Below are 13,587 nucleotides of genomic sequence, written 5' to 3'. Positions count from 1 at the left end.
GACACGGCTAATCAACACCTGTTCCCTCAAGAGGATAGAGTCAGTTAATTATACTTCAGTGTGAATTTGTAAAGTATGTCAATATGTACCAAAAAAGGGAATGAACTAAAAAATTTAAATTATAACACTATTTTACTTGCAAAATTCATTTCTGACTTCAGCATTTCACTATATCTATAGGCACAGGGACAGACAAGTAGGTAGAGAGGAAAAGTAGGTACAAAATAGGACAATAAACAAATCATTCAGGTTGCTGCAAGTTGCTGAACCTTCTGATTTCCATTTCACTATCCCCTGTCTCCTGTCCCAATAATGCCTTCATTAACATAAATTTTTTTTATATTTATTTATTTAAGTAATTTATTTTTGGCTGTGTTGGGTCTTTGTTGCTGCGCATGGGCTTTCTTCTAGTGTGGTGAGCGGGGGTCACTCTTCGCTGCGGTGTGTGGGCTTCTCACTGCGGTGGCTTCTCGTTGCAGAGCATGGGCTCTAGTTGCACGGGCTTCAGTAGTTGTGGCACACCGGCTCTAGAGCACAGGCTCAGTAGTTGTGGCGCACGGGTTTAGTCGCTCTGTGGCATGTGGGATCTTCCCAGACCAGGGCTCGAACCCATGTCCCCTGCATTGGCAGGCGGATTCTTAACCACTGCCACCAGGGAAGCCCAACATAAAGTTTTTTATCTTCTTATTATCTTCTTTCATACAGTATTCTATACCTTCCAGAATCTACAGAATTCTAGAACTTGAGAGTCCAAGAGCTCACGAGGACCCACAGTAATTCAATCAGTTTCACCATGCACCCACCTGCCTTTCAAAAGCTGTGACAAACAGTAAGGAACCCCAAGGTATTTCTCCCAACACTACCTCAACATTTTACCATAGAAATACCACAGGCCTCCCCAAATGGTGATGGCCTATTTACAGAGTAACATTTCCCTTATTTAGTTAAAAAAAACATACAGTGCACTTTCTTCATACTTGAAAACAACAGACTTACACTTAGAAAAGTATGAGTATAATTCACTCACCAAAATATTGCCACGGTGACCTCTAAGATATAAAATAAACGTCACTATCAGGCTTAAACCCTGTCAGGGATTTCCTACTGCATTTAGAATGAAACAGCCCTGTCTACTTCTCCCTCCAATGCATCCCCTAAAGTTCTCATCCTCAAACACACTTTCCACTGGAGTGGCTTCTAACAGCAACAGGCAGACACAGCATTTTCCTAACATAAGCTCTTTCTCTAGCTCTTTATTTGGCTGAAGCCTATCGATTTTCAGGTTATATCTAAAGTTTCACTTTTTCAAAGAGGCCTTTTTTGCTCAGTTGATCTAAATTATGTTTCCCCCTTTTGTTCTCTTTTATGTTGCAACACCCTGTCTTTTTCTACAAAGTATTTATCATATTTGAAGTCACATGTCTATTTGTATCAGTATTTAACTAATATCTGACTCCCTCTGTAATTTGTAAGTTCCATGAGACAGGTACAAGTGTCTATTTTGTTCACCTAGTCTGCTGGCAACATATTAAGCGCTCAAATATTTATGGAATGAATTAACGCAATACAGCAGTTTTGAAGGAAAGTTTCACTTCTATCAAAAAGATTCAAAAAGAACAACGTAAGATATTGGTCTTCTAACATCAACATTCTCCTAATAAGAAACAAATATTTTCCCCAGGTATGAGAATACATACATGAGTAGCTTCAGATTCACTGACACGAGGAACATTTATTCTTTCAGCTAGTCATTCATACCTAAAGTGAACCAAATGTTCAAGTGTCTTAAAGAAACATAATAGCAGTGAAATGAAAGTGTGATGCATCCCTGGGCTATGGGATTCTCATCTATGTGATAACTCCCATGTTGGATTCTCTCCCCAAAAGACAATTAGATACTTTAAGTACTTTCAGTATTATCAGACGCTGAAAGGAGCTGAACTAATCTAGACCCATCTCAACATGGGATTTTATATCCCTCTCCCTACTTCCCCAGGGAAGCCATTCTGTTCCTAATACATAAGGTTCACTTTAACATGTCTTTTGTTTAAAAAAGTAATAAAAGCTCATTGGAAAAGGCTATATATCTAAACATATAGAAATGTATGAAGAAAAAAGTAAAAATTCCCTATTTTACAAACTACCACCACTAAATTCCACTATCACAGGTAACTGCTATCAACAATTGGGGTGCTTTATTTTTTAGAGTGACCAGCCATCCTGGTTTGCCTAGGTCAGGGATTTCCCAGGATATGGGACTTTCAGTGCTAAACCAAGGGTACTCCCGAGAAAACTGGGATAGCTGGTAATCCTAATTATTTTTGACTTTTACCTTAGCACATTCAAGTCCATACACAGATTTTTAAAACAAGTATGAAATCGTATTATGTACACTGTTTTGCAATGTTCTTCTGACACTCAACAGTATATTAAAAATGAGATTGTGTGTGTGCACCATCCATATGGTTTAGGTCAAATTAAGATAAAGAGCCATGATTTTGCAGCACTGCTATTATGAAGGTGTATTTCTCAAAGGCATCTACTTTAAGAAGTATCTCATTTTATCAAGTAACTTGTCATTCATTTAGCACTTCAAATACCATATTTCCTTGATATTGAGACACCAGTAATTATAAAATATCATAAATTTAATGACCGCTTCTCAGGAAAAAAGGAACAATCTATTAAATACATATATTCTTTTTACTAAACAATAGTACATATACATCTGCAAAACCATATAGCACTTCCTTCGTCAGTAATATATTAAATATTTGACTCGATGCATTCTCAACATTCAGAAGCTAAAGATTTTTGAGTTTATTTCATGGATCAACAATTACATAGTAACATGCTAACAGACTGCTTTCATAATCCATGATGCTGATTTTGACCTCCTTACCACCTTCAGTATTGACAGTATAACTCTAAAGCATATATTAGTGTTTCCTTTGTATTGGCTACTTGGTCCTACTAATAATTTCATGTTTTCCTTAAATTAATTAGATATCAATAGAAGTGAAACAGCTCTTTAAAGTCAGCTAGTATTTTGATAGGTAGATGAATGTTCAGGAACTCAGCAACGGTCCTTACATTCACTGGACCACTGAATGTGGTCACATTAACTCTCCTAGATTTGAGAACGTCACATACAAACTATACTGAGACATACCAGTTTCTACTGCCTTTAACTGATTTGTCTGGTGTGTAACAGGCAATCTTCTGTATGCATAACAAGTTTATTTAAAGGCTGCTTCACTGAGAAAAATTTTTTGAAATATTTTTTAAATAAAAAAGAGGACTCTTTTTTTTTTTTTTGGCCAAGCAGCATGTGGGATCTTAGTCCAACCGGGGACTGAACTGGCTCCTCCTGCAGTGGAAGTGCGGAGACTTAACCACTGGACTGCCAGGGAAGTTCCAGGACTCTAAATTTTTTAGAGACAATTAAGCTAAGTGAACGACATAATTATATGACAATTAGATGAACAGTTATTTTGAACATCTTACAGTTTAGCACAGAAGTGTAAAATTAAAGTTCAAATTGTTTCCTTAGAGAGGTGTCATCACTTTCAAAGAAAATTCTATTGACAGCAGACTTCCTTTGGAATTGGTACTTATATTAACATATGCATAGCAGCTGTATAACCTGGTTCCCCCACCACACCCCAATCCAGGCAGTATGCCATTTCTTACTACTGGAGGTAATCTGGCAAATGCAAACTTCTTTTATTCTCAACACTTAGAATATGGTTTAAGAGTTCTTATTTTAGATCTTATTGGGAAATAAGTCTCAGGGGAAAGTTTACCTGTCCATTTTTGCTTCCTGCTGACAATAGGCTGCATAAGAGATGATGTTTTCATGGCTGCACCTCTCAGTGGCCAGAGCACCAACATAAAGAACAAAGTCTGCATCCTGGACTCCCTCTTGGTCTGGCACACCCACTGCTCCACAGGGCCACTTACCCCCACAGCAGACTCTGCATTGCTATGCTCATGGGGGACAACAACGGAAAAACAGACCAGAGATGAGGTTAGCTATCAAGACTTTTAATTTATAATGAATCCAGACTCTAAATATGTATGATTTAATTTTTATTTATTATCCTTCAGCTTTTATCAAAATCCATACCTCTCTCTGCTCAATTCCTAACTCTAATTTTAAATTTATTTTGTTAAAATTTCTACTTCATATACTATAATCATAAATGTATAATATTAATTAAAACAAACAACTGCTATTTATAAAGGGCATCCAACCAGGGTACAAAAAAGACAGCAATAGAAAAGGTTTTATTAAACCCTGAAACTAGGTGAAAATTACAAGGGACCTTCTTGTACACATTTTTCTTAGCAATTTCCCGTGAATCTATAGTTACTTCAAAACTAATTAATAAAAAACTTTATTTACTGGAAGTATTTTCCTATTATAAGTAATTCATGTATCTTGTTAAAAATTCAGATAATACAAAAGTATATAAGGTAAAAAGTTAAAGTCATCTTGTAATATTACCTTTGTTTCTAGTTTTCTAAGCAAACTTTGCCCTTTTAACATATATTTTTTAGAGAACTTCTTCTATCCTAAACAATCATAATCTCCAAATTATAAATAGGAAAATCAGTAAATGGTGTTTTTTTAAGGCATAAATGATGCTTGTAGAGAGAGAAAAGACAGAAATTCTCACTTCATTACATTGTTTACTCTTGCTTCTCTAATACATGTATTTATAATTTTAAAATTCAATTACTTTAATCTATTAATAGTTGATATTAAGAAAAGCTGTGATTTAATAGCATTCTTTCACATGATCTCTCATTTATTAAAAAAAAAAAATCAGGACCCCCCAAGAAGATAAGTAGAAAGCAGAATTTGAAAAAGCCAAAAGAATTAAAAACAAAAATACCTTAGAAAAAAACAAAGAAATGTGCCTTAAAATGTCTAGGAAATATCTCTAAATGTCTTAGAAAAGGAGATAAATATGTAATTAACAGGTTGTTTTAATTTTTAAACATGTTCCCAAAACCCTCTATGCTTTCAAGAAATTTGATAAAAGAAATGGAAGCTGAGTAAGTTAGCTGTATTAGTGCCAATATACAGGGTTCTAAAAGCCTTTAGTGAGCTTCAAATACTCTGAGAAAAAAATTATAAAGTAAACTTCAACTATATGCTTAATTTTGCTTACAAAGTCAATGTTTAATAATGTATTCATTTTCTAAAAGTAATGAGAGAACACAGCTCAATAGAGAAAAGCAGCTAAAGCAATAATCATATTTTCCAAAATATAGGTATAAATAAATTGGCTTTCTGGTTTACGCATTTAAACTTTTTATATTTTTTCTGATACAAATAATAGATGCTTAATATGAAAAATCAGAACATTACAAAAATGTATAAGTTACCAAATAAAAGCCCCTCATAATCCAACTCAATGAAAACCATTAAAATTTTAATGTCTCCAGAGTTTTTAATATATGTATACCTCCAGATTATTTCATAATTCTTTATATGTGTGTATACACTTATTTTTATTTTTTATGCTTTTATTTCAGCTTTATTGAAAGCTGAATAACTGATGATAATTTTTAATTTTTAAATGAAATAGACTAACTACCCATACTGATTTACAACTTTTTTTTTCCATTTAAAAGCTTAACTATCTTTCCAAATCAGTATATAAAGATCTATTTCATTCTTTTTTTTTTTAATATTGTTCATTTATTTTGTCTGCACCGGATCTTAGTTGTGGCATGCAGACTCTTAGTTGCGGCATGAATATGGGATCTAGTTCCCCAACCAGGGATTGAACCTGGGCCCCCTGCATTGGGAGCACAGAGTCTTACCCGCTGGACCACCAGGGGAGTCCTTCTGCTTCATTCTTTAACAGCTGTGTAGTGCTCCATTATTTGGTTATGCTATAACTTAACTAATATTAATATAGGCATATTTATAGTTTTGCAAAGAATATCCTTGAACATATATTACATAGTTATAAGTATTTTTATGGAATACATTTCCAGGTTGGGTTAAAGCATACACATTATTTTTATTTGAAGAGATAATGTTAAATTGCCCTTTAAAAATTCTGAGGTAGGGCTTCCCTGGTGGCGCAGTGGTTGAGAGTCTGCCTGCCAACGCAGGGGACACGGGTTCCAGCCCTGGTCTGGGAAGATCCCACATGCCACGGAGCAACTAAGCCCGTGCGCCACAGCTACTGAAGCCCATGTGCCTAGAGCCCGTGCTCCGCAACAAGAGAAACCACTGCAACGAGAAGCCGGTGCACTGCAACAAAGAGTAGCCCCTGCTTGCTGCAGCTAGAGAAAGCCCGCGCACAGCAATGAAGACCCAGCACAGCCAAAAATAAATAAATTAAAAAATTCTGAGGTATATAGCTGCTAAAAGATGTTTTGGAGGGCAAAGATAAAGTCCTAAGCAGAAATGATTCAGCAGCCCCAGAGATAAATTGAAAAAAGAAAAAAAAATTAAATTCACTTGAAAACCAATGAAACAATAAAATCAGCACACCTAACTGTGATTACTTTTGGTAGAGAATGAAGCTTTTGAACTTAAGTCTGTAAAATCTTCTTAGTGACAATCACAGATTGAAAATCTGTCCTAAGTTTATCCTAAATAATAAGAACATTGCTAAGAGCAGGGTGAAATACCTGGAGGTGCTCCTCAGGCACTATAATGGGGCCACATTTGGTATGCTCTGCACATTCCTCAGTACAGCATCTATGGTGATCATTTTCCTTCCGTAGGTATTGGTATTGGTTTGTTGCACACTGTCTTCAGTTCATTTGTACATCAAAGTTTAATTACAAAAAAAAAATAAAGATGAGTTCACAGCAGTTAAAACATTGTAAAAAACTAGTAGCTGCTATATTTAGTTCATTTATAATAGTTACTATTTTAGTTAGAAAAGTAGTCTAAGAAAGAATTTTGGTTCCATGGCAAATCCTTCTGATCTGGGTTTTCAAACACTCAAATACTTCAAAAGCCAATACTGCACACATGAAGGAGGAAGAAAGGGGATATGGGAAAAAGGGTACAACTATACCCAAGGAAAAGATCCAGTGGGTCACCTCATAATGGAAAATCGGGGAAAGAATGATTACCCAACAGATGTTCTTTTATTCTTTTTAAATATCTTACAGTTTGGTCTCCAGGAACCAGCATAATAAAATACTCCAGTATAAATCTCACAATTTGCCATACTGACAGAATGGGGAGGGCAGAGTACTAAACAACTGAAGAAAATGACCTGTGTGTAATGTGACATACCTACTAAGTAATATGGTGCCCGCAGGTCTACGAACCTGAAAAGTCTTCTCTAAATAAGAAACAGCTTGTGGAAAAAGTTTGGTCTAAATAAAAATTGGAAAAAAAAAAAACAGTCAGAATTACAGCTAAAAGATAAACTATATTTAAAACAAGTAAGCATAGGATATTAATGACTAAGGGGAAAGAAGGAAAAAGCCTTATAATTCTGGAATATAGGTACTAGCCAAAGGTTATGTGACTAGGGCTGGGGAAAGATTGAGTCTAGGAGCAAAGGAATTTCCTCATTTACTAGTTTAGTTTGGAGGAAAGAACACCAGAAAGTTCCTTCCCTACCCCATTTAAATAGAATATTATAAAACATAAATCACAACTATTAATCTTACTTTAAATTTGAGACTGATTTAGATTATTCCAACATGAAGGTAGTTTATGTTAAGAAAATCTTATATTTAGAAGACCTACTTTAGCCTCACCCATTTCTGTGGCCCATAATGAATTTGCTTAATGTGTGTGTGTGCCTCTGTAACAGTTAAAAAACTTATGAGGCTAGCACCTCTATAAATGACCTTGGCATTTCATACTATCAGGCCAATTAATCTTCAGGAGAATGAGCATTTCCACCAAGAGAACAGTGTTCTCAATGTTTTTAAAACATCGTCTTTTTCATCCTATCCGAAGCATGCTCTCTGCTCCCCTAAAACTTAAGAGGACAAGTAAAAAATAAGAGAATGATTTAATATCAAATTATAAAATGAGAAGACTAACTTAATATCAAATATGAACAAAGTTTTGGTGAGTGCATCACAAAAACACCTTGGTGATAATGAGAAATACATTCACTACCAACACCTTTTATTCAGTCATTCACAAAAGTCATGTGTATGTTTTTCATTACTGAAGTAAAATTTACATACAATAAAATGCACCATTTTCAGTGCCCAATTCAAGCTATGAGTATTTATTACATACCTTTACAAGGTGTCTTTTCTCAGGGAGCAACCTGAAAATAATGACATAAAACATAAAGATTGCCATGCTGAGGGCAAACCACTATCTCATTTTTGTTCAGAATACAACTGGCAGGAGTCCCAAGGAATGCTTTGTGGAAGCATGCCATATCAGTCCCTCTAAATCTCAATGAGCATTTAAGAGTTGATCACATACTGTCTCATTCATTTGGGAAGTTAAAGATAGGGAAAGACATCAGCTACTCCCAATAGCTCTTCATAAACTACTACAGATTCATAATTTATCTCTTTTCTGGACACCCTCTTACTCGAAATTAAAAATTAGGCAATATCATCTCTCTGGTTAATAATTTTGTAAATGTTCTTATTATTGTATATATTAGTATTTTGTCTTATTGTTCCTCCAAGTACTTAAGTGCCTTCCAGGTCTGTTATTGACCACATAAGTAGATATACACTGGTGTGTTTAAATTATTCATGATGTATAGATTTAAATCATATCCCATGGCCTTCATCTTTCTAAACTAAAAAGCATATTTAGCTTAATTCCATTTTGAGGGTACATTAGCATCTAGTTCCATTTATGGAACTCCAGGTAACAGATGAAAATATTTTCAATAGTTTGATTCTTAATAAAAAAGATGACAAATAATGGTGTACTTACTCTTCAATACTTTTATCGTAGACAGTCTTGATTCTTAAATGTTCATTAACATCTCTCTTTACAACATGATTTGCCTTAAGATGGACCTTATTTATGACCTGAAAAAAAAGGAACAGATTTGAAAAAAATGTATAGATTAGCTAACTGAGGTCCCAACTTAAAATTAGTAAACTAAATTTCAAGTGTAATACCCAGAAAAAATATAAGAACTAAATAAACTGAGAGACAGTTCATGCTCATGGATAGGAAGACTCAATATTATCAAGATGTCAGTTCTTCCCAACTTCATCTATAGATTCAATGGAATCCCAATCAAAATCCCAGCAAGTTATGTTGTACATATCAACAAACTAATTCCAAAGTTTGTATAGATGGCAAAAGACCAAGAATAGCCAACAAAATGTTGAAGAAAAAAACAAAGTTGGAGGACTGACACTACCTGACTTCAAGATTTACTATAAAGTTACATTATCAAGACAGTGTGGTACTGGCAAAAGAAGAAACAAATAGACCAATGGAACAGAATAGAGAGCCCAGAAATAGGCCCACATAAATACATTCAACTGATCTTTGACAAAGGAAAAAAGGCAAAAGGCAATACAATGGAACAAAGATGGTCTTTTCAACAAATGGTGCTGGAACAACTGGATATTCACATGGGAAAAAAAAATGAATCTGGAGACAGACCTTATATCTTTCATAAAAATTAACTCAAAATGGATTATAGACCTAAAATGTAAAACACAAAACTATGTAAAACTCTTAGAAGATACCATAGGAGAAAAACCAGATGTCCTTGGATATAGTGATGACTTTTTAGATATTAACACTAAAGGTATGATCTATGAATGAAATAACTGATAATTTCAACTTTATTAAAATTAAAAACTTCTGCTCAATGAAGGTTAACATCAAGAGAATAAGAAGACAAGCCACAGACTGGGAGAAAATATTTGCAAAAGACAAATCTGATAAAGGACTATTATCCAAAATATACAAAGAACTCTTAAAACTCAACAGTAAGGGGGCTTCCCTGGTGGTGCAGTGGTTGAGAGTCTGCCTGCCGATGCAGGGGACATGGGTTCGTGCCCTGGTCCGGGAGGATCCCACATGCCTAGGAGCGGCTAGGCCCGTGAGCCATGGCCGCTGGGCCTGCGTGTCCAGAGCCTGTGCTCCTCAATGGGAGAGGCCACAACAGTGAGAGGCCCGCATACCGCAAACAAAACAAAAACAAACAAACAAACAAAAAAAACTCAACAGTAAGAAAATGAGAGACTTCCCTGGCGGTCCAGTGGTTAAGACTCTGCGCTTCCAATGCAGAGGGCCCAGGTTCGATCCCTTTTCGGGGAACTAAGATCCCACATGCCATGCCCAGCGCGGCCAAAAGAAAGAAAAAGAAAATAAACAATCCAAGTAATACATGGGCCAAAAACCTTAATAGATACCTCACCAAAGAAGGTATATAGATGGCAAATAAACATACAAAGAGACGTTTCACATTATATGTCATCGGGGAAATGCAAATTAAAACAACAAAATATCACTATACACCTATTAGAATGGCCAAAATCTGGAGCACATACTATACCAAATGCTGCCAAGGATGTGGAGCAACAGAACTCTCATTCAGTGCTGGTGGGAATGCAAAATGTACAGCTACTTTGGAAGACAGTTTGGCAGTTTCTTACAAAACTAAACATTCTTTTACCATAACCACTCAGCAATCATGCTCTTTGGTACTTACACAAATGAGTTAAAAACTTATATCCAAACAAAAACCTGTTCATGGATGTTTATAGCAGCTTTATTCATAATTGCTACGACTTAGAAGCAGCCAAGATGTTCTTCAAGAGGTGAGTGGATAAATAAACAGTGGTACATCCAGACAATGGAATATTATTCAGAGCTAAAAAGATGAGCTATTAAGCCAGGAAAAGACATGGAGGAACCTTAAATGCATATCAGTAAGTGAAATAAATCAATCTGAAAAGGTTACATACTATACGATTCCAACTATATGACATTCTGGAAAAGGCAAAACTATGGACACAGTAAAAAGATCAGTGTTTGCCAGGGATGGAGGGGTGAGGGATTAATAGACAGAGCACAGAGGATTTTGAGGGCAGTGGAACTACCCTGTATGATACCGTAATGATGGCTACATGTCGTTATACATTTTTCCAAACCCGTAGAATGTACAACACGAAGAGTAAATCCTAATGTAAACTACGGTCTTTGGGTGACTATGATATGTCAATATATTTTCATCAATTATAACAAAAGTACCACTCTGGTTGGGGATGTTGATAATAGGGGAGCCTATGCATATGAGGAGGAACAGAGTATTTGGGAAATCTCTGTACCTTCTTCACAATTTTGCAGTGAATCTAAAACTGCTTTTAAAAAATAGTCTTTAAGGGCTTCCCTGGTGGTGCAGTGGTTAAGAATCTGCCTGCCAATGCAGGGGACACAAGTTCGAGCCCTGGTCCAGGAAGATCCCACATGCTGCAGAGCAACTAAGCCCATGTGCCACAACTACTGAGCCTACACTCTAGAGCCCGCAAGCCACAACTACTGAACCCACATGCCACAACTACTGAAGCCCATGCTCCACGACAAGAGAAGCCACCACAATGAGAAGCCTGCACACCTCAATGAAGAGTAGCCCCCACTCGCCACAACTACAGAAAGCCCGTGTGCAGCAACAAAGACCCAACACAGCCAAAACAAACAAACAAACAAATAAATAAATAATAGTCTTTAGTTTAAAAAAATGAAGATGAGAAGACAATGGAACAAATAGTTAAAGTGCTAAAAGAAATATGTTCAATACCGAAGTGTATCTCCAATGAAACTACCCTTCAAAAATGAAGAGGAGGGCTTCCCTGGTGGCGCAGTGGTTGAGAGTCCGCCTGCCGATGCAGGGGGCACGGGTTCGTGCCCCGGTTTGGGAGGATCCCGCGTGCCGCGGAGCGGCTGGGTCCGTGCGCCGTGGCCGCTGAGCCTGCGCGTCCGGAGCCTGTGCTCCGCAACGGGAGAGGCCACAGCAGTGAGAAGCCCGCGTACCACACACAAAAAAAAAAAAATGAAGAGGAAATAAAGATATTTCAGATAAACAAAAATTGAGAGAATTCATCACCAGCAGACGTCCACTATAGGAAACACTAAAGGAAGTTCTTCATGGTAATGGAAATGACACTAGAGGGTAACTTGGATCTTGTCTTAGTTCAGGCTTCTGTAACAGAATACCATAAACTGGGTGGCTAACAACAGAAATTTACTTCTCACAGTTCTGGAGGCTGACAAGTCCAAGATCAAGGCGCCAGAAGACTGGGTGCCTGGTGAAGGCCCACTTCTTGTTTCTTAAGGCCATAGTCTGGTTGTATCCTCTGGCAGAAGGGGCAAGGAGCTCTTTCATAAGGGTATTAATCTCATTCATAAGGGCTCTGCCCTCATGACCTAATCATCTACCAAAAACCCCATCTCCTAACCATTATATTGAGAGTTAGCCTTTCAACATATGAATTTTGGGGGAACACAAACATTCAGTATATACAAGATCTGTAGGAAGGAATGTGGACAAGTGGAAATGTTAGATAAGTAAATACAAAAGTCCATTGTGTAGAAAACAGTTAACATAGCAGGCCTAAGACTACTATCTTTAAAAAGACCTGCTTGCAAGTTTGACCTTTCACTGGTCCTGGAATTTGAATGGTACAGTCCCTACACTGACATAAAACTTCCCTAAGCAATAAGGCAGTCTCATTGTGCCCAAACTGTTAACAGAAATAATACAGTTTATGCTGAACATCTGTTTACTTCTCAGAGTCAGGAATGTTAGTGACTGAAATTGTGCCTACATGACCAATCTCCAATAAAAACACTGGACTCCTACTAGACTCAGACGAGTTTCCCTGTAGACAACAATTTGTGCTTGTTCTTACAAGTTACTGCTAAACGGATTAAGCATGTCCTATGTGACTCCACTAGGAGAGGACTCTTGGAAATGTCAACAAAAATTCAACTAACAATCAAGTTAAGAAGAGAAAAGGGTATTTAATTTGGGCCAAACTGAGGATTATAACCTGGGAGATAGACTGTCAGAAGTTCTGAGAACTGTTATGCCCGTTAGAAGTCAAAGGCACAGTCATATACATTCTCAAGACAAAGAATTATACATCAAAATGACACACTGATATTTTACATAAAGTTCACCAAAGATATACAGTCCAGGTAAGCACGTACAAAGGCAAAGAGAACAGTAAGTCACTACGGCCCCCTACAGAGTTGGGAAAGAATGGTATTCTTTTAAGAAATTATATTGCTAGTGCCAGAAGAAAGGGAAAAAAAATGATCTTTACGATCTAGCAGGCATTCCCATCTTTGAGGAGGTCTGGTTAATGTGTAATTCAGATGCACACAAGGAGGGAGGGAGGAGGCCCAAACGGACACAGAGACAGAACTTTATGTTTAAATTTTCTTGTCCTGCCTTAAAATACACATTTTATTTCATCAGAAGCTTGTGTCTGGTTTCCTTCAGTTTTTGCTCCGGGAGCCTTTTCTTTTTACTGATTGCGCTTGATATGTATCCTTTCACTGTAATAAATCTTAGCTGTGAGTACAACTATATGCTGAGTCCTATGAGTCCTTCCAGCAAATCACCAAACCTGGGGTGG

At 36.7% G+C, this 13,587-nt stretch overlaps 1 protein-coding gene across 4 annotated transcripts in view; it reads right to left on the bottom strand.

Moving 5' to 3' along the window:
• The window catches only part of LMLN (leishmanolysin like peptidase), a 77,276-nt gene that overhangs the window by 47,769 nt on the left and 15,920 nt on the right, over positions 1-13,587 (bottom strand). For all 4 annotated transcript variants that reach the window (XM_060099403.1, XM_060099404.1, XM_060099406.1 and 1 more), the window contains 5 exons: positions 8,912-9,009; positions 8,249-8,279; positions 7,280-7,362; positions 6,661-6,784; positions 3,807-3,985 (listed from right to left, as the gene is read on the bottom strand). In XM_060099403.1, the coding sequence (XP_059955386.1) occupies positions 3,807-3,985; positions 6,661-6,784; positions 7,280-7,362; positions 8,249-8,279; positions 8,912-9,009 (515 nt within the window). The remainder of the gene's footprint in view (positions 1-3,806; positions 3,986-6,660; positions 6,785-7,279; positions 7,363-8,248; positions 8,280-8,911; positions 9,010-13,587) is intronic.

The sequence above is a fragment of the Mesoplodon densirostris genome, chromosome 5 (genome assembly GCF_025265405.1).
Source record: "Mesoplodon densirostris isolate mMesDen1 chromosome 5, mMesDen1 primary haplotype, whole genome shotgun sequence".
NCBI classification, from domain to species: Eukaryota; Metazoa; Chordata; class Mammalia; order Artiodactyla; family Ziphiidae; genus Mesoplodon; species Mesoplodon densirostris.
This window is presented reverse-complemented; position numbering and strand designations above follow the sequence as displayed.